The sequence below is a fragment of the Gasterosteus aculeatus genome, chromosome 13, assembly GCF_964276395.1.
Source record: "Gasterosteus aculeatus chromosome 13, fGasAcu3.hap1.1, whole genome shotgun sequence".
Lineage (NCBI taxonomy): Eukaryota > Metazoa > Chordata > Actinopteri > Perciformes > Gasterosteidae > Gasterosteus > Gasterosteus aculeatus.
In genome coordinates, this window is record NC_135701.1 from 731,584 (window position 1) to 753,433 (window position 21,850).

The window sequence follows — 21,850 nt, forward strand, 5'->3', positions numbered from 1 at the left end:
AATGAACGCCGACCAACCAAAACCAACTTTCATGAACTGAACGAACAAAAGGGTTAAAGCTGTAAAACAAAATCACGCACTACATCGTGGTAGTGAGCTGTCAATCACAGGGGGCCGACCCTGCTTTGGGTCTATTTGCCTGTAAATGGATCTTCAATGAACAACATGATGTATTGCAGAAGACATGAAACTAGAGCCCATGACCACATGTTTACATCGCGTACTGGGGAGTAAATCAGCATCTCATAGACATCTTCTTTTTGTACCCACAGGAGTTCTGGATGTTCAGCTTCTGGTCCCTGTGAACACAACACATGTAGCTCCATCCAAACGGAGCTCTTGACTGCATTGCAGTCCGGGGGGGGGGGGGGGGTGGGGGGGCTCTGTAACCTTCCAACATGCCAATAGACAGTGGATGCAGCATCAGTGTGCCGGGTCAGACTCGTTCACCGGCTTCCCCCTGCTCGTCCTCCCTCATTCTCCTCCTGTGCCCCAACAACAGCAAACAGCAGACACGTAGTTTTGCGCTGCAGCTCCTCGCTCGCTGCTTGTGTCCTGAGTAGTCGATGCAGAACACTTCTGAGGAGCTTCCACAGCGATGCTGTGCAGAGCGAGCAGAGAGCGGCACACATGGGCTCCTTTTCCATCACAGAGAACTGACAGTCAGTAGCTGAATTTGACAAGCGGTGTATCAGAAAGGAGTCACCAGCTCTTTAAACGCGTCTCTGACCAAGAAGGTCTTGTTGATTTCTGGAGACCAAAAACCGAGCTAACAGGAGGGTGAATATTGGACTTCAGTTCAGCAGGTGGACACAAACGCGCCTCCAAACAGAACGCCGCTCTGTGTCTTCTGAGTATGGAAACAGTGTGAGGTGATTATTTATTGGCTCTTTGTCTTCTCCACCTGTTACAACGCACCCGATGGGTGCACCACCTTTCAGACACAACTCACTGCCTTCACAGCACGACCCATCGGCTGTGGGTCGACCCGGTGCAGCGGAGCGAACATCCGGAACCCGCGAGCTGCTTGTTTGCAGTCCGCTGACAAGTCGTTTGTTACCTGAATGCTGAACCTTCTCCAGTTGTTGCCGTGCCGATGCTCTCCTCCTCGTTTCACACACGTTTGGCCTTCGACCAACTCACACATTTACCATCATGGTGGGTAAATTCTACTCAGACTACAAAAGAAAACTAAATGCTTCTGATCTGGTCCTGAACTCACATCCAGATGTGTTTAAAGAAACACCTTTCAGCCGTTGGGAATATAATCAGTGTTGTGATGAGGTGACTGGTTGTTGGCTGCTGGCTCCCACTATGGACATAACGTTAGGTCATTAGCTCCTTAAAGGAGACGATGTCTCGGTCATGATCAGCGGGAGCATCATACGCTCTGTTCCATGCAGCTCTTTTTTCATCATCCTTGCTTCCTTTTACATGACGACACATATGTTCAGAACTCATGAGAATTAAGGGAAGATGTGTGCGTGCATCGTGTGTGTATAGGAAAGCCGCCTGCGCTCCTTATAGCTGCGTTCTATCTGCTGCTAACAGACTCCATTTACAACCTTCTCTGCATTGTGTGTTTTATTTGGAGGGATTGTCAGCCTGACACCCCCCGGGGGGGGGGGGCCAGCGTGCTTGATTTGTATGGAAGAGCACACGTGGCTGCAGATCAAACCGGCGACTCAGCAGCTACGGAGACGCTTCAGGTCACAGCGTGTCACACACACACATTCCATGACACGCAACTTCACATCGGGGGAGTGAGCTTCATCACCACACGATCAGACACAATAAATAAACCGCCATTACAGCACCGTGTAAAGAAAGGGGCGGGGCATTCTGAGGGTTAAAGGTCAAAGCTGAGGGGCATTCATACTGTGTGCTCGTGATGCTCGCTGGTTGTTGTGGCTTCAGTGACGTTTGTCTGGTTTCTGCTTCTGGTGTGACACTATCTGCACTACAACATGTTGGGTGGAGCGTTTCATCACATCGTCTCCCCAGCAGGGGGCAGCGTGTGGGGGGGTTGGGTGTCTTGCTCAGAGACGCACAGGACATGGAGCAGCCAGGGTCGAACCGCCAACCCTGCGCCCCCCCCCTCTCTACTCCATGCGCCCCCCCTCTCTACTCCATGCGCCCCCTCTCTACTCCATGTGCCCCCCCTCTCTACTCCATGCGCCCCCCCCCTCTCTACTCCATGCGCCCCCTCTCTACTCCATGCGCCCCCTCTCTACTCCATGTGCCCCCTCTTTACTCCATGTGCCCCCCCCTCTCTACTCCATGCGCCCCCTCTCTACTCCATGCGCCCCCTCTCTACTCCATGTGCCCCCTCTTTACTCCATGTGCCCCCCCCCTCTCTACTCCATGTGCCCCCTCTTTACTCCATGTGCCCCCCCCCTCTCTACTCCATGTGCCCCCTCTTTACTCCATGTGCCCCCCCTCTCTACTCCATGCGCCCCCCCCTCTCTACTCCATGCCCCCCCCTCTCTACTCCATGCGCCCCCCCCCTCTCTACTCCATGTGCCCCCCTCTCTACTCCATGCGCCCCCTCTCTACTCCATGTGCCCCCCTCTCTACTCCATGCGCCCCCTCTCTACTCCATGCGCCCCCCCCTCTCTACTCCATGCCCCCCCCTCTCTACTCCATGCGCCCCCCCCCTCTCTACTCCATGTGCCCCCCTCTCTACTCCATGTGCCCCCCTCTCTACTCCATGCGCCCCCTCTCTACTCCATGTGCCCCCCTCTCTACTCCATGTGCCCCCTCTCTACTCCATGCGCCCCCCCCCTCTCTACTCCATGCGCCCCCCCCTCTCTACTCCATGCCCCCCCCTCTCTACTCCATGCGCCCCCCCCTCTCTACTCCATGCGCCCCCCCCCCTCTCTCTACTCCATGCGCCCCCCCCCTCTCTACTCCATGCGCCCCCCCCCCTCTCTCTACTCCATGCGCCCCCCCCTCTCTACTCCATGTGCCCCCCCCTCTCTACTCCATGTGTTTATCAGTGGTCTTTATGGACTCCAGCATGAAAGATGTGCAGTAAATAAGAGTAACAATCCCGTAATCTGACACGTTCACTCTTCTGGATTTGAATGACGTCAGCGTCCCCTGGTGGCCCCCGGGGGGCCGGCTGGGCCATGGAGCGCACACACACGACGCGCAGCAGGAGATTCAGTCCTTGTCTTTGGTTTGATGAGTTTCACCATTAGCTGTAATGTTTGCGGTGCTGTTATTGAGTGTGATGTTTCTCTCCTTCTGTCCGTCACAACTAATCTCATCAGCCTCCATCAGCGAGTCACGTCTGGCAGGAGGAGGATTCCTCTGGCCTCAGTGTGACATTTCTCACAGACTTGAGAGAAAAACATTTCTATTTTCGGACGCGGGCTGTGTGTGTGTGTGTGTGTGTGTGTGTGTGTGTGTTCGTAAGTATATCAAACAGAGACAGTTAAAGGAAAATACGTGAATGATAATGCATAAAAGTTCCAAATAAAAGGTTGAAATGGCAAAAGACCATCAGCATTGGTGGGAATTGATATTAATACCTACAACAAGGCAATAAAATAAATCAATTCCACATTGATACCACAATGCCAATATAATACCACAATACCACAATACCACATTGTTATGCTGAAGTAACTCCAGTAAATGAGTTTTTCCTGTGCTAATACTGGATGTTTTAGTCGGGGTGGGGCGGGGGGGGGGGGGGGTAAGCGTCTTCCTGCTACACACACATGCAAACATGTACATCAACTATTCAAACCAGAACCCCCCTCTCTCGTTCCCCCCAGCCGCCTCCAGGGGGCGCTGTTTCTCTGTGACTCGCCCTGGCGTTGTAGTCTGGTGGTCCTGGGACTCTCTGAAGCATCTCTGAAGCCTCTCTGAAGACTCTCTGAAGCATCTCTGAAGCCTTTCTGAAGCATCTCTGAAGCATCTCTGAAGCCTCTCTGAAGACTCTCTGAAGCATCTCTGAAGCCTCTCTGAAGCATCTCTGAAGCCTTTCTGAAGCATCTCTGAAGCCTCTCTGAAGCCTCTCTGAAGCATCTCTGAAGCCTTTCTGAAGCATCTCTGAAGCCTTTCTGAAGCATCTTTGAAGCCTCTCTGAAGCATCTCTGAAGCCTCTCTGAAGCCTCTGTGAAGCCTTTCTGAAGCTTCTCTGAAGCCTTTCTGAAGCATCTCTGAAGCCTCTCTGAAGCATCTCTGAAGCATCTCTGAAGCATCTCTGAAGCCTCTCTGAAGCCTCTCTGAAGCCTCTCTGAAGCTTCTCTGAAGCTTCTCTGAAGCCTCTCTGAAGCCTCTGTGAAGCCTTTCTGAAGCTTCTCTGAAGCCTTTCTGAAGCATCTCTGAAGCCTCTGTGAAGCTTCTCTGAAGCTTCTCTGAAGCCTCTCTGAAGCCTCTGTGAAGCCTTTCTGAAGCTTCTCTGAAGCCTTTCTGAAGCATCTCTGAAGCCTCTCTGAAGCCTCTCTGAAGCCTCTCTGAAGCCTCTGTGAAGCCTCTCTGAAGCCTCTCTGAAGCCTCTCTGAAGCATCTCTGAAGCCTCTCTGAAGCCTCTCTGAAGCATCTCTGAAGCCTCTCTGAAGCCTCTGTGAAGCCTTTCTGAAGCTTCTCTGAAGCCTCTGTGAAGCCTTTCTGAAGCTTCTCTGAAGCCTTTCTGAAGCCTTTCTGAAGCATCTCTGAAGCCTCTGTGAAGCCTCTCTGAAGCCTCTCTGAAGCATCTCTGAAGCCTCTCTGAAGCCTCTCTGAAGCATCTCTGAAGCCTCTCTGAAGCCTCTGTGAAGCCTTTCTGAAGCTTCTCTGAAGCCTCTGTGAAGCCTTTCTGAAGCTTCTCTGAAGCCTTTCTGAAGCCTTTCTGAAGCTTCTCTGAAGCCTCTGTGAAGCCTTTCTGAAGCTTCTCTGAAGCCTTTCTGAAGCCTTTCTGAAGCTTCTCTGAAGCCTCTCTGAAGCCTCTCTGAAGCCTCTCTGAAGCTGGTCACGTTAGAAAGGCTAACCAGTGAAGGCGTGGAGACGTAAACCAGGGTAAACAAAGAGGACTGTAATATTACCGTGATATGTTACACTACTTTGACCTGCATTTGGTGGGCGGGTGCTAATCCAGCCCTGGTATTCCCATTTAAGCCCCGGTCAGATGTATTAACTTATTAAATAAGATGATTATGTGAACATGTTTCAGTAATGAACGCTCTGTTCCATTCATCTCTTTGAAACGTGTTGAGTAGCTGTTTGAGGTCTTACCTCATCAATGTTTACACCTGCGTGGTGACTTAGTGGCGTTTACAAAAGCTGCTTTTGTCTCCTAAACCACCAAAGCCTGTGAAGACTGACGTTTCATTGGGAAATATGAGGTATTTCACGCATTAGGATTTGAACAGTATGAGAAAAGTAATGTATTTCTGACATTAGAGCCTGTAAACATGTTATGTTACATGTTAACATATGCATGTTATTAAAAACCACAATGGAACCACATTAGACAACAAGCACTTCAGGATCGAGCAACAACAAACGTCCCTGAAGAAGACAATGAGAGAAAGAGAAAACATCCATGATGTCAACAAGAGCGAAACAGAAAGAATCAGATCCAGCCGCCTCCATGTTTATGAATCACTCAATATTGGATTGGAAAAATAATAATGAGAGAAGAAGACTTTTAATGAAACAAGTAAAACACGAGAGCCAAACAATTAATAATGAAATGAAAATAATATTAAAACTGCTGCGAAACCTTAAAGATACAAGATGACGTCATTGGGATTAAGACGTTAGTGGCACTTTAACCGGTATTTACCCCCCTCCCCCCTCCCCCGAGTGGGCGGTCCGCCCGGAGCGTGGGGGCGGAGCCGGAGGCCCGCGCTGTCACAGAGAGACGTTTCGTTACAGCGACGAGCCGCAGCCCGCTGACCCCGCACGGCGTCGCGTTCTCCGGGGCCGCAGGATGCCGGTGAAAGGCGCGGGCAGACTGGCCTCTTACCCGAGCAGGAGCGAACATGTCGGAGTAAGTAAAGTCACGTTTGTAAGCTCCCCATGACGTCTAATGTCGGGCTCCGGTTGACCGTCCTCGGTGCGCGCGGGGCGGCCGCTCCGCGTCACCTGCCGCCGCGTTACGTCATCCCGACCTGCTGCTACGCCGCTAGCCGAGTGAAGGAGGGGCTCTGATCCCGATTGACGTGGGACTTGATGGCGGATTAGAGGGTCTCTGGATGGGATCGGTTGACCGGAAGGGCGGGGGGGGTCCGGGGGGGTCTGGGGGGTCACAGCTGCTCAGATGACTCACGTCTAGCCAGCTTGCAGCGCCTCGAGCGTCCGCTGTTATGACACGTGTCATGGTGAACACCTCGTGTACTCAATGTCCGCGTGACCACCACTGGGCAGATGTGATGATCACACCACAGCCACATCAGTGCTGCTGTCTGTTTGACAGAAACACCTTTCAATGTGTGTGAGTCAGTCAGAGCACTAAAGGGTGAGCGTGTAAAGAGTGAGCGTGTAAAGAGTGAGCGGGTAAAGAGTGAGCGGGTAAAGAGTGAGCGTGTAAAGAGTGAGCGGGTAAAGAGTGAGCGTATGAAGAGTGAGCGTGTAAAGAGTGAGCGTGTAAAGAGTGAGCGGGTAAAGAGTGAGCGTATGAAGAGTGAGCGGGTAAAGGGTGAGCGTGTAAAGAGTGAGCGTGTAAAGAGTGAGCGGGTAAAAGTAGTGTTTCCTCCAGGTGAAACGTACCTTAGTGCTTCATCTGCTGAGACCTGAAAGAAAAGAAGAGAAAAAATGCAAGTCGTCAATTTTACCTTTTTCATATCTATGTTTTCCATCACATGAAAACATTGCTGGTAAATACTGAGGTCACAGCTGATTCATTTGTCACAGTTGTTGGCGTTAAGAGACAATGTTCATTGACTAGTTCGTCAATATACATTTAACATTCCCAGTGGATTTTATTCACTGTCCATGTGTGTCCCTTTCTACTGCTGAGCTTCACAGCTGATGAATGGCGGTGTTTTGATCACATGACGCGTAGGAGACGAGCCGCTAGGAAAACAGTGAGTTATAAGAGTTATTTCTGTTGATCGTAGTCAAAAGGGTGGTATTCTGTTCCTGTGTGGATCAATGTGTGCATGTGAGGAAAACAGCAATCCCCTGAACACGTTGCTGTTCACACAGACACCTGAACGCAGCACGGCACATTCAAGGAGCACGGAAGGTGAAACCCGGTCCTCTCCTCTAAAGGGACGCGAGCGCATCGTCATGTGCGGCGCTCACTGGAAGGCCCCGTACCAAGCGTCACCGCGCTCCCCACCAATGCTCCCATGATGCAGCGGGAGACGCAGCTGCCGACGGCCAACAGAGAGACCATTCACCGCCGTGTCAGGAAGAGGCAGCCGGGCTGCGTCATAACCACGGCAGCAAGAGGCGTCCTGCCCGTGTCTCTCGGAGCTGGTTGGCGTTTCATGCCAACACTTGTGGCTGCAGCTGATTTGTTTGTGTTCTGATTCTACTCCTGCTGTCCTGGGACATCTCTGCAGGCCATCACACTCGGGCGGTTCCCAACCTTCATGGCTAACAACCCCTTTAATAGGAAGCAGATCTTTCTCTGACGGCTTCTTCTTACCATCATTACTATCATGTCCCTTTCATACGATCCAGTATTTCACCCTGAACATGAGCGCTGGAGTATTATCATTTTTTGGGTCATGGTTTATCTTGGAAGCCTTGAGACAAATCTTGTGTCCCCTTCACGTGGTCCAAACCTCCAGTTTAGAAACCACTGGACTTTGTATTTGTCTAGTGATGAATTTTCATGATTACCGCAGGAACCATCAACTGAATATTTCTTTTGTCTTTAAGTGAATTTAATCATAGAGCTGGGCGATAATACAAAAATGTTGACATATAAATATTTTTCAAATACAGAGATTGATGTAGTTAATGCTGACTATACATACATGGAATAATAACAATTACAGTTTGACATTATCCAAACAGATCAAAGGCTTCACTATATGTCATCAACTTCCCCCGCAAGGGGTCTATGAATAAAGATACTAATCCGGGTCCACTGCATAAATAATACAAATAAACTATATATATATAGATCATCAACAACAAACCGTAGAGAAACACAACATGGCTTCTTCAGGTTGTCCCCATGGAGACGGGTAAATGAAATGTCTCAATCTAGGCTTTCCGAATGCTGTGTGAAGTGTCAGCGCGGTCGGTTTTAGCGAGCGAGCGACAGGAAGCGCTCCGACGAGGGGTTGAAGCCACCACCTCTTCTCCAAGATCATCCCTGAACCAAGCGATGTTCTTCTGCGTCATGCTCAACGGGAGAAGCCGTGTTGGTGAACCGTGCGACTGTTGTGTGACCTCACTCATGTTTGTGTGCTAACAGTGCTGAGTTCTATCTTCTTGAGCGTGTCAGAATTTCTCTTAAGCGCGTTGGAGACGGAGACTTGTGTGATTGTTTCCATTCTGGAGTGTACCACCCTAGTAGGTCCTACCATGTTCATACCTTCTCTTGTCCAACTCTTGGCTTCAGGAGGTGTTGCCAAAGACCAACACAACCACAGCGAGGTCCCTGAAAGCTCCCTGTTCACTGAATCTCAGGGGCTCCTGTGAGAAGACCTTAGAGGCTCAAGGCCTTCAGATGTTCCCAGACCAGTTGGGTTCCTCAGCGTGTGTGTGTGTGTGTGTGTGTGTGTGTGTGTGTGTGTGTGTCGGTCCTGGCTGGGGAGAAGGTTGGGAGGCCGTGGGGCTCTGCTGAACACGTGCTCACGCGTGTGGTGCGGTGGCTCTTCCTGGTCCGTGCATGTGGTGCACAAGGAGAAGCCTGGTGTCATAATAGTGGGAAATGAGCCCACTTTCTATGCACGCTAGACCAGATGAATCAACCGGATTTAAAATGGACTAATTCAGTCTTATAAGTCTTTTATGCCATTTATTTGGAAAATGTTGAATCCTATTGTCTGTAGTAAAGCTGCAGTACTCGTGGGGAAGTGAAGCTGCAGTACTCGTGGGGAAGTGAAGCTGCAGTACTCGTGGGGAAGTGAAGCTGTAGTACTCGTGGGGAAGTAAAGCTGTAGTACTCGTGGGGAAGTGAAGCTGCAGTACTCGTGGGGAAGTGAAGCTGCAGTACTCGTGGGGAAGTAAAGCTGTAGTACTCGTGGGGAAGTGAAGCTGCAGTACTCGTGGGGAAGTGAAGCTGCAGTACTCGTGGGGAAGTAAAGCTGCAGTACTCGTGGGGAAGTGAAGCTGCAGTACTCGTGGGGAAGTGAAGCTGCAGTACTCGTGGGGAAGTGAAGCTGCAGTACTCGTGGGGAAGTGAAGCTGCAGTACTCGTGGGGAAGTGAAGCTGCAGTACTCGTGGGGAAGTAAAGCTGCAGTACTCGTGGGGAAGTGAAGCTGCAGTACTCGTGGGGAAGTGAAGCTGTAGTACTCGTGGGGAAGTGAAGCAGACTGTCTGGTAACGTGTGAACACAAATTGGGGCAGTTGACCAACTGTGAACTGTGCTGGAGGCAGATGCCACAATAGGAGCATCACTCGGCTTTATGACAACCTGCTTTGCTGGCAGATGAACTGGTACAGAAGGTTTAGTGAGCTGTGCCCGAGACGGGAGTGAGCGGTGCAAATCTGTCGCCTTGGATTAACTGAGGGTGCTTTTATTTTTCTACCTTTCTGAGATAGAAAATGAAGGAATGATCACTGATGCGTTTCTACAAGTCATAAATCACACTGTTGTCCGTTTAGACGCTCCGTGGTGCACTGGGTGTTACAGGGTTTATTCACTCCACTGTGGATCATTTCCTTGTAGCAGATCTTGAACAATGTTCGCCTGTGAAAGAGACGTGTTGCCGTGTTTGTCCTCAGCTGCTGAACCAGGGGGACGAGCTCATCTCATGCAACTCTGTGACACTTAGCGTAGCCTACTGCAACGCACACACACACACACGCACACGCACACGCACACACACAGACTCCTCCCTGTTATCTGAGGACCATCGTGGAGATAACGCATTGCCCCTAACCTCAACTATCACTCAGTGGCTGACTCCAACCTTTACCCACCTAAAACTTTATTGTAGCCTGGGACTCAAAACCAGGTCTTTGTCCACTTCAGACCTTTCAAGTATTGAGGACCAGTTTTATTTTCCAAAAAGGTCCTCACGATGTTGTCAAAGCCTACGGTCCTCACTGTGTCCTCACTGTGTCCTCACTGTGTAGCCAGTGACAGAACACACACACACACATGGTCATGACCCTCTTGCCCTCCAGTGTTACGAAGTGTTTACGCCGTAGTTAACAAGAGCGCTTCCGTTCTTTAGCATTCCAGCCCAACGCCCACCTGCTCACATACTTCAAATACCCTCTCCCCACTCTCTCCCCCCTCTCTCCCCCCTCTCTCCCCCCGCTAAGACTCTCTCGGTTCTGGTTGCTTGTAGCTTTTGGCCCATCAGGCTCATCTGTGCTGCTCTTTATGCAGATATTCACATACACTGTGCTAATATGCTAGCTGTTAGCATGCAGTCCCACATTAGTTTGGTTGTGTCTTGGGAGGTTGATGCATGTCTGCAGGGGGGGGGGAGGGAGATCTGAGATGTCTGTGGATGTTTTCACATTTCAAATTCAAATCCCTCCCAATGAAACGCTGCCAAGAGGTCTGTGAGTTACCCAATGCAGACAGTGTGTGTGTGTGTGCGTGCGTGTGCATGTGTGTGCGCGCGTTCCACCACTGATTGTTGTTTCCTGTCCACGGCTGAGAAGACGTTTATCTGTAGAATTACAGGATGGTTTACTGAATGCTTCCGGCAGCAGAACCAGCCCACGCCCAGTCCCCACGCCCTGTCCCCAGGCCAAACCCGAAATACAAGACAGGCGGGACGCTCCGTGTCCCACGGGAACCGCAGCGATACCATCTTTGTGTTTATCGGCACTGGAATGCAGAAAGCCCAGCAGAGGGTCTGCTGTCCCGGGGGTCCTCTTCATGGCGGCCGGCCCCCTGGTGAAGCCCGTGGTTACAGCACACTCTGTCCTGCGTGTTCACTCCCCACACCTGCATAAATAGCCGCCCTGTGTGTGTGTGTGTGTGTGTGTCATATGTAAATAAGGAGTGGTGAGTCACGCTCTTTGTCTTCCCGGTTCATCCTGTGTGGAACTGGTAATCAGCAGTCCGCTCTAAACCCAATCCCCCGGTATCACGGGGTATCACAGGGTATCACAGGGTATCACAGGGTATCACAGGGTATCAGGGAGGACCAGCGTAAGAACACGTTAGATGTCCTACGTTTTCCCAGCAGACATCAAAGTGTTGGTCTGTTAATCACAGATGTTAATCAGAGCAACCAAAGACTGTAATCACAGAGAAATAACAGGAAGGTGTGTGTGGGATAGAATCAGTGTAATCGCCTCCTGCCACAAACGGAAGGCGAAGACAGAACCGTCTGGCCCGATACATTCATCATCCAAAACACACATTTAGGAAGCAAAGAGCGTTCACTTCTCCTCCGCAGCCCACTGTGATCACAGAACAAGCAGAAGAATGAGAAGAATCACTGCTTGCTTTTTCCTTCTGTAGCCTGATATCGCCGATGTGTGCAGCATATGACACCCTCCGTCCTCACACCGTCTCTGAGATCATTGAGAACTCCCCAGAAACAAACCAGGTACTGTAGGTCCAGGCCATGACTTCCTCAGCGTACGGGCTGTACATGAGAAGTGGACGCAAGCGGTCTTCAAGCCTAGACTTTACGGTTAAACGCTGGCATTTCTACACAACCATGGATACAAACAACTTGTGAAGTGAAGAAAAGGTGAAAGGGTTCCAGGCTGATGACTATTTGACTCTAAACGGACCATCATTTACTAAATGAACATCACCCTGTATTGAAGAAGACTATAAACTCATGTTAACAAGTTATACTGAGGGAATAAAGACTAATCATTTCCTCATAGACGTCTATATAATCAGTGGAGAAAATGCAGACCTGGAGGCCTGATGGACACTGTGGGGGACACAAACGTGATTAGGGTGGGTAATTAGTACTGGAAGTCTTTAGTACATGCAGTGTCTTATAGAGGCATGTCCTCTCAGGGAGGGTCGTGTGTCCTAATGAGCAGATAGCAGGAAGTAAAGACAGGAATGAATGAGTGACATGGACCTGCTGGACTGATGAGTGCAGACTGCAGTGAGAGGAAGAGTGCAACTGGCAGCAGTATCGTTCATCACACTGCAGGCTGCTCGGTGTCCGTCTAATAGCTGCTCTTCACCGGGAAACAGGCCAGTTGGTCTCATCCGCCTGTGTCCCATGTGAGCCGTGAGGGACACACCATGCACATTAACACCATGAACATTAACACCATGAACATTAACACCATGAACATTAACACCATGCACATTAACACCATGCACATTAACACCATTAACACCATGCACATGCACATTAACACCATGAACATTAACACCATGCACATTAACACCATGCACATTAACATTAACACCATGCACATTAACACCATTAACATTAACACCATGCACATTAACACCATGCACATTAACACCATGCACATTAACATTAACACCATGCACATTAACACCATGAACATGAACATTAACACCATGCACATTAACATTAACACCATGCACATTAACACCATGAACATTAACATTAACACCATGCACATTAACACCATGCACATTAACATTAACACCATGCACATTAACACCATGCACATTAACACCATGCACATTAACACCATGAACATTAACACCATGAACATTAACACCATGCACATTAACATTAACACCATGAACATTAACATTAACACCATGAACATTAACACCATGAACATTAACATTAACACCATGAACATTAACACCATGAACATTAACACCATGCACATTAACATTAACACCATGAACATTAACATTAACACCATGAACATTAACACCATGCACATTAACATTAACACCATGAACATTAATGCACATTAACACCATGAACATTAACACCATGCACATTAATGCACATTAACACCATGAACATTAACACCATGCACATTAACATTAACACCATGAACATTAACACCATGCACATTAACATTAACACCATGAACATTAACATTAACACCATGAACATTAACACCATGCACATTAATGCACATTAACACCATGAACATTAACACCATGCACATTAATGCACATTAACACCATGAACATTAACACCATGAACATTAACAGGAAACATCTGAGCTGACGGTACCTTCAACCATAGAAGTGGTGTTTACTCTTAAATGGACAGCAAACTAAAACCAGTGGAGATTTGGCCGGTCCGTGTGATAGAAATCCTCCCCATCCTACTGCAGTAGTCGTCCCGATCTGGTTCTGGTTCCCCTGATCCCGCCCCCCCTAGCAGGCCCAGCCATACGGGACGGAGGCCACGCTGTGGCTGCTGGCAGCGAAGCTGGATCTGGGTCCATCTGGGGGGGCTTGTCAGCGCTGATGAACCTGGTGTTTTTATAGACATTAAAATCATGAGCTAGTTTGATCGGAATAAAAACCCAGCATCATTGGAGCCGTAAAAGTAAAAAAGCCATAACAATGTACAGAGTAATAAACACAAGATCCTTTCATCACTACTAGATCAGTCGTAGATAAAAATACCGTTCCTTGTTTTGTTAAAATGTGATTTATGACAATAAATCCTCTTGTACCTTGAACCAATAATGTTTATTCATTTATTATGAATTGGATTGTGCTGGAAGGACATACGCAGATTGTCTTGTTGCTGCTAGTCTAGCTCACGTGGTTCTGTTTGTCTTCTTTTGGTCCCCATCACAAAAATAAGTCTGAAGCAGGCTGGTTGGCGGCGGCATACTGAAGGACACCACTGAGGGGGCTGGTGTCCTGTGTGTCGGAGGAGACACAGACGCACCCTGTCCTTATTGGACGAGCGCTCTGAGGCAACACAATGAACAACAGTCCACGTCTATTGTTCCCTCTTAACAGGCATCTGTTTATCGGTTCTGGCTGAGCTTAATATGTAAAAGGTCTCCTTCTAGACTGGACACACCACAAATGTCTGCTTCTAAGATGAATGACTCTTTGTTCCCCAGAGGACGGTATACTGTTGAATACATAGTTTATCAATAATAGTACTATTGTGACTTTCAGTAGAACACTACCGGTAACCACCACCCCCCGTCACCACCACCCCCCGGTCACCACCACCCCCCGGTCACCCCCCGGTCACCACCCGGTCACCATGTTTTATCTTCTTCTTATCTCTTGAAATCCAGCCCATCCAAAGACCAGGTCTGTGACCCATTAGGGACGCCATGGTGACATGGCTGACTCCGCCCCCTCACATGAGCAGGGCGGGGCAAGTTCTTTATTGTTCTAAGAGCTGCCTCGCACACACACACACTAATGTCTACACACATAACATACGTGAACGCTTCACCAAACGAACTCCAGCGCCACGGCCTCGCGGCGGCGCCAGCCTTCAGGCAGGGGGCTCGTGATTGGCTGACTTCATACAGGGATTATGGGCTCAGTGGCTTCGTCATGTTTTTAAACTGGAATAATTGCATAGATGAACTTCAGCCTTCTACCAGTTGCGAGTCCCTCGGCGCTCAAACGTTCCCGGTCTGATCCGGAGATCTGTCCGGTTCTCTGGGAAGGTCACGGCGTGTGGAAGGGGAATCCCCCCGGGCCCCTCAGCCCCCCCCTTTGAAGATTAGACTCCCATTTAATGGAAGTCTTTGCTCAGACGACTCCTCATATGAAGTCTTTTTTAAGGAGGATAATAATGAAGGAATCCGGATTGTTTGACAGCACTAATGGCCCATGGCCGCGCCACACTTCACATAACTTCCACCTGGTTATGGTTCATAGTTTAATACTGATGTCACTATGTGATCGTAAACTAGGCATCAGAGAGAAGACATGCACACATTCTTAATGCTCGTCACGGAATTGCGCTGCGACTCAGCAGGGGGGGCAGTGGAAAGCTGTCAGCTGGGAGCTACACCATGCTGCTGGAGGCAGCGGAGAACCAGTACGAGTCCACAGGTGATCAGGCAGAGACAGAAAGGCTCCAGGTGGATGTGGGACCAGTTGGAGGTCAGAGAGCATCTGCTGGATGGATGGAGAACAGCAGGAAGGATCTTCTAGGATACGATGCGTTTTTTCTCTGTTTCGTGTCGATGTTTCTAGTTCAGGAGTCTCGTCCTCAGCAGCCCTTTCCCATCCCGCCTCACACCCGCGTTCCGTCTCTGCGTCTTCCCGAGCATCCGTGATCTCAATTCATGGTGGAAGGTTAATGCCTGAAATATTTACGACAACTAAGGGAGGAAATTTGTTTCAATAAGAGATGAGGTTAAAAAGTATTTTAGTAGTTGCACTCCTCGTTGAAGAACAAAAAAGAGACAATGTCTCAGCCAACGTTGGAGGAGTAGGTCAGTAAATCCTTTATTCTAGAAATATCCCAACTAATGTCAAGTAACGTAAACCGTTCCCGGACCCCAAGGAACTCACGGAGAAGTGGAGAACCAGTGGAGAAGCTGGAAGCACCTAAAACTTTGATCAGGAAGTGTTGTAATGGTGACGGACACATTCTGGACCTCACAACTTCTAAACTGCAATGATGCACTGATGGGCGTCGCCATGACAACTTCAAAGGTAACTAAGCCCAGTCGGCTCATTGATTGATGGAGATGCGCAGCAGCAACAAAAGTAACAACCCAGGAGCTATATTAATACTAGAAATAGAATAACTGATAATAGCAGAAGTTGATTTAACAGCGTGCTAATCACTTCAGTAATCGTCATTAGACTGGTATCAGGGGCCATGCAGCAGGTGGAATAACCATCCATAGATACAAAGATGTCATTTAGGGCTGCAACAACCAATCGATTATACGATTATTAGAAGAATTTCATTATCGATTTGTTGTGTCACACGATTATTACGTCACTCAAGGAGTTGCGGAGATGCGTGGAGCAAAAATAAAACCGCCGAGCCGTCGTGGAGGAAAGCGCAGCCAGCAGCGCCGGCGGTTGTGTTGAGTCACATGACGCAGGCAGAGACTCTGTCGACGTCCACGCTGTGCGAGCATTAAGGGGGGGGACGTGAGACAGGAGCAGCACGTTGTTCCGTCTGGACGTGAGGGACGTAGTTTGCTCGTCATCCAGCTGATCAAGCTAGCGTTAGCCCGCTAATAACAGCAGTAAAGACTAAGACGTTTTTATTTACTCGCCTCTTTTGGACCATTCTTTTTTCAATCTGTTGTCTTGTATATATTTCGTGCTTTGTCCATATCGGTTATTGTTGACAAATATATTTGTGTGTGTTTTTAATGCTGTCATGTACGGTAGTCCAGTGCGCTTGCGCGTTTACTGTGTGTTATACGGTAGTTGATGTTACGCCTGTAAAGGGAGACACACTGTGATGCATTAAATCAACTAAGAAGCCTCTAATGCATTTATTTACACATTTTTATTTCATCTCATAGCACTTGGTTGTTTTTTAGCTGAATACATTTACTTAACTTGCACTACAATGATGGTAATAATCTAATGAATAAGCTTCAAGTGAGTCTGTGAGTGTAGTATAGAGAACTAGTTCTGACGTTAAAACAAATCCGGTTAAGTTTTCTGATTTGTATTTTTCCTTTCTTAAATGATTATGTTCAAGGAGCAACCTGTACTTTCTAAAGTATTTTTGCAATGTTAATTTGCAGTTCTGTTTTAGAATAAAAAAATTAAAGCTTCAATGCGAATCATCGATTAATCGATTATCAAAAAATAATCGTTAGTTGCAGCCCTACTGTCATTAGATTCTTTTACTTCGTGTTTTCCTCAGCCAAGAACCTCCTGGAGTGGCAGTTATTTTTACACACGTGACGGGGAATCTGTGTGAACATGTAGTTAGCTCCCGGCCTCAGCAGCACCTTGTTAGCAGCCAATCGCATTACAGCTGTTTCCAGTTGTCGTTGCTTAATTGCATACGCAATTGATGGACAACTTGTACAGAGTTCCTTATGATGAACATGTAACCCGACTTAGTAATGTAAACCTTCATTGCTAATAGTTGGTGTGCGTTGGCGAGTCCGCTGCCTGCTGACGGACGGACCGCGTTCGAGTCGAGGTGGAGTCGTGGTTCTGCCTCGTCGGTCAGACGGCTGTGCAGCGTCCGCCGTGTTCCCGGGGATTACGTGAAATGACTGCTATGGAAGGAATGATCCCCTACGGTGGCTTCTCGTTAGGCCGGACATGAACAGACCTGCTGCAGCAGCAAGAAGCCACAGGGCTGCATCGCGAAACAAGTAATACGGCAAGTATGTTTGGCTACTTGAGGATTAGGTTGCATATCTGAAGTATTTAAGGGTTTATTAGAACAGCATTTAAACGAGGGCGCACACACACACACACACACACACACCCAGGGGTCCCTGGGTGTGTGTGTGTGTGCGCGTCACTCCTCTGTACATCACAGCTGATCTGAGTCCAGCAGGATGATTAGTGTACCCATGCAGCTGCCACTGAATGTTCAGTCCCTCCCACATGTTGGCAGCGTGTGAGCCAATCAGGCTGCAGCACTGAGCACATGGGCCCGTCGGCTCCGCCCCTCCGTACGGGCTTATCTCCTAAGGAAGCCGTGCATAGAGCTGCTCAGAGGTCACTTTGTCGGTGCACGGGGTCAAATATCACGATGCTAGGTGTGTTTTGTCTTGGTGGCCAGAGCAGAAAGGAGCCTCGGAGTTCCATAATGAATCTTTGATTATTCTCTGCAAACACAAAGTGTGCAGTTACGCTTCACGACCACATACATATATATATGTACCTACATGTATGTGTTACCTACAGGGAGCAGCATCCATAGTCCATGTCCCCTGTTGGGTGAAAGGTCCCTGCACTGAGGACTATCAATCACTCGCTGCCTTGGAATTTTAATGATTAAATCAAATCCATAATGAGTTTGTAATCATTCAAACATAACATGTCAGAAGTGTGAAGCATTCAGGGGGATCATTGGCACATACAGTGCAGAACTTTCACTTTCATACCTTTTAGTTTTCTAACACTAAAATTTGAAGAGAAGAGAAAATAATGAAATGAAATAAGACCAAGTGAAGGAAATTTGTTCCTTTTGGGAGTGAAAATAGTCATGAAAGTCTCTAAATGTACCAAGAGAAACCCGTTAGAGAGCGAGGGGCAGCAGGACGGCTCAGCGACCGTCAGAGGGGAGACAAGCGCTGAGGACTCGGTGGGACGGGAGCAGGAGACGCTGTTATTTTTAGGCTGCGGGTGCTAATCCGCTGCTTCACGGGCTGATCCCAGTGGAGGCTAAGCCCCCGATCCCCAGGCAGCAGCCCACACGGGGCATGAGCGCGCCGGCCGGGGGTCTGAGTTTGACGGGACGGGGGCACCCGAGGAGGCGAGGCCCTGTGGAGGAGCAGCAGGGCTCCTCTGCGTGGCTGCCGGCCGGCTGCTGTGCCGGCTGTCCTCCTCGGCACCGGTGCCAGCCGGCTGAGAAGGGCGCCATCGGCTCCATCGGCGCCATGGACGGCGGCGGGGGGATCCGGCTGAGGGGCAGCCTGGTGGTCGTCTACGCGCCTGCTGGGAAGTCCTGTCTGCTCAGACTGGTGGGACATGTGACGCGTGGAGGTCTTTCACGTTGTGGATTAGTTCTCTTTTGATAATATGTAAATGTGTATGAGAGTCCACCTTCAATATGAGGAATTATCATTATCATGTGTGTAGTGTGTGTAGTACTCGAGAGTTGTGTAGTGTGTGTGTAGTGTTGGAGGCGAGCGCTCTGCCTCCTTCTAGTACAACTACATCCACACTGACCTTCTCTGGTGACCTTTAGTAACCGTAGAGAGGAAGCGTTTGTGTAGAATGTCAGTCTCACACACACACACACACACACACACACACACGTATGAGTGCTTTCTACATGTTGTGTGTCATGTTGCACGTTGCCGTTTGGTACCGGGCCGCACCACAGGAAGCTGTTTTAATTTGAAAATTGACGGGACTTCCTCCTAATTATGTGCACTGGTCCCTCTGACAGATTCCCCACGTCAGGGGGATATTATCTGACATGAAAGCGTCCGTGGGGTAAGAAGGTTGGGGAGCGCTGCTCTAGAGGAGGTAGCCGTTATAACGGGGTCAAAGGTCGAGCTGAGGGTCAGAACATCGGCTTAACACAGGAACCAGCTGCTCTTTCCTGTTTGGCGCCACAGTTCTTCAGAAAGACGCCTCAACATGAAGTGAAGCTCAGGGGTAGAGAGGGGGAGCTGGGAAAGGTTGCCGGTTTGAGTCCCGGGCTGCTCCGTGTCCCGTGTCAACGTGTCCCTGAGCATCACCTGTGGAGGGTTACGGCTGATGGAGCAGCTGCCCTCCGTGTGTTGGAGGTTATTTAGAGGATGAAGCCGTCTGTGCTTTGATGACGTAGCGCGTTAGCGCCCACAGGCTAGCTAGCGGCTAGCGGCCAGCTCAGTGCTCTCCATGTGGAGGCAATCTGCTTATGGTGGACACGTAGGAACAGAGGAGAGACGCCAGTGTCACGTCATGGTTAGCTTAGACGCATGTCCACCCGTAGAGAAGGTGGGTCTCCTCCCTGCAGCCCGAGGGGCTGTTTGATGTTAGTTCTTCCTGATAACTCATGATGCTGCAGATTGGGGCAACGTGCCCTCAAATATCACCTACTGGATTTTGATACGTTTTCAGGAGAAAAATGAAATCATACTTTGATTTTTACCTTTAACTGTTATTCCTTTTTTAAACTAAATGTACCATCATTGTTAAAAACTGCGGCTGAATCATGTGCACTGAATAACATTCTATTGCAGAACAAATGATCACAGGCGATGTAATGAAAGAAGTAGGTTGCTCGATGTGTTGCTTCATGCTAAACGTGGATGAGCAAATACCATCTCCACTGTGTGATCAGGATCGCGACCTCATGTGACCTCAGTGCTGCAGACGTGCAGGAACGAGGCCTAAGATCACTTCTGGTTGGATGACGGAGTTTCACTGTAAAGACCTGTGGTGGGTTTTGGAGCTTGTGTGTGTGTCAGAGCCACCAGCTCAGCGGCTGGTTCTACACGAGTAACGCGTAGTAGCACGATGAGGTGCACAGACGGGCTGATGCAAGAACAATGAAGCAGGAACCGTATAGATATGAACACTGTTATCAGTGTGTTACATCCTCACGTTGGCCTTTACTTCTGCATCAAAGGACTCACTGTTTATTCCCCATGGCCAGCGCGCACACACACACACGCACGCACACACGCACACGCACACGCGCACACACACACGCACGCACACGCACACGCACTCTCTCTGACGCGTGTATGTTTCTGATGTCCGTGTTCCCACAGAGCTCTGGGATGGAGGAGATGGTGTGGGAGCAGTACACCGTCAATCTGCAGCGGGTGAGTCCGTTCACTCATCACCCGTCTGTTCATCCGTCCCACAGCGTTTAGACTATGGACATTGTCCCGTGTCCGTCGTCTTCTTGTCAACAAGTTCTAGCAGCTCTTCTTTACTCACCAGAGATGGAAAAGCATGTTTCTGTTGCCAGAAGAACAGTTTGTCTGATGCAGAAGCTGTAAGAAGCACCGCGTTATTATCAGACGCTCCTATTTCTGACAGTCCTTGAACACACCGTGTGTGACGATACAGAAAACACAAGTGAATCTAAGATGTAGAGGCTTTAATTCTACAGTTTGGTGATGCAGATGAGTGACCTTTGTAGAGCCCACCTCACCCAGCCGGCCGCTCCACTCTAATGAGACGGGTGACCTCCTATTTGCCCCGTGAGCCTCTGACGCACTCCTTCCTCTGCAGGACTCCAAGATGGGTTTCGGCATCGCCGTGTCAGGCGGCCACGACAACCCCAACGTGGACAACGGCGAGACGTCCATCATCGTGTCCGACGTGCTGCAGGGAGGACCGGCGGACGGGTTCCTCTTGTGAGTTCTGACCGTCCGTCTGATTGAATGAGCCTGGTTGATGTATTTATGAGCTTAAACGCCTCCTCACATTATTACAGCTGCTTGTTTCCATCTCACTAAATAATCTGTTTTCCAGTAAATTCCCTTAGACGGGCTCCTTCAGTGTGCACCCCCCCCCACACACACACTACAGCATACAGTTGATTAGCACAGCAGAAAGTCACTGTCTCTGCAGGTATGGATCTAGTATTCTGAACATAAGCGTTAAGGGAAAGGCGGCGTTGCAGTGGAAGAACTAACTGGGAGGAAGCTGTTTGTTGTGACGCATTTCTAACGTCAGCATCATGATTGTTATTTTATCTTAATTATTGTCTGTGTGTGTGTTTTTATTTGTTTTCTGTCCAGTGAGAGTGATCGTGTCATTCAGGTCAACTCCATCCCCATGGACAATGTGCCTCATTCCTTTGCTGTGCAGTCGCTCCGTAAATGTGGTAAAGTGGCTAAAATAGTGAGTATGAACCCCAGTGTCTCCTTAAGGTGAATGAATCACGGCTCCTGTCTCTCTGTGTCTGCCGGGTTTAGAGGCCTCGTGTGAGAATGGCTGCTGTCCCATTGGGGGGGGGGGGGGGGGGGGGGGCGCAGGCTTTAAGGCAAACTTTAAGTCCAAGGACAGAAAAAGTGACACAATCTGCTGGGTCCAAATATACATACAGCAACATAAATGAGCCATTCTGGTCACTTTGAACGTTGTGTCACTGAAATGAGCCTCATGGCCTCTTAACGTCTTATGAGTGACTACAGCTGCTGACTGAGGCCTTTTAAATAAAGCTCATTGGATACAAACGCTACAAAGGGAAAGTCATTCAGCGTGGATCTGAAAGAGCGAATCATTGACTTGAACAAGTG

The 21,850-nt window shown here is 49.1% G+C and overlaps 1 protein-coding gene and 1 long non-coding RNA gene across 7 annotated transcripts in view; both read left to right on the forward strand.

Annotated features, from left to right (window-relative positions):
* Nucleotides 1-21,850, forward strand: part of tjp2b (tight junction protein 2b (zona occludens 2)) — a 67,886-nt gene that overhangs the window by 21,765 nt on the left and 24,271 nt on the right. For 4 of the 6 annotated variants that reach the window (XM_078087096.1, XM_078087094.1, XM_078087095.1 and 1 more), the window contains exons 3-5: nucleotides 20,369-20,422; nucleotides 20,838-20,962; nucleotides 21,350-21,452. In XM_078087096.1, coding sequence (XP_077943222.1) covers nucleotides 20,369-20,422; nucleotides 20,838-20,962; nucleotides 21,350-21,452 — 282 coding nt within the window. Of the gene's footprint in view, nucleotides 1-5,819; nucleotides 5,987-20,368; nucleotides 20,423-20,837; nucleotides 20,963-21,349; nucleotides 21,453-21,850 lie in introns of those variants that run through there. The other 2 variants (XM_078087099.1, XM_078087097.1) reach the window with 2 other exon arrangements.
* On the forward strand, nucleotides 6,634-8,031 carry LOC144386341 (uncharacterized). Its single transcript, XR_013452046.1, has 2 exons — nucleotides 6,634-7,022; nucleotides 7,144-8,031. It is a non-coding gene; the product is annotated as an uncharacterized LOC144386341 (long non-coding RNA).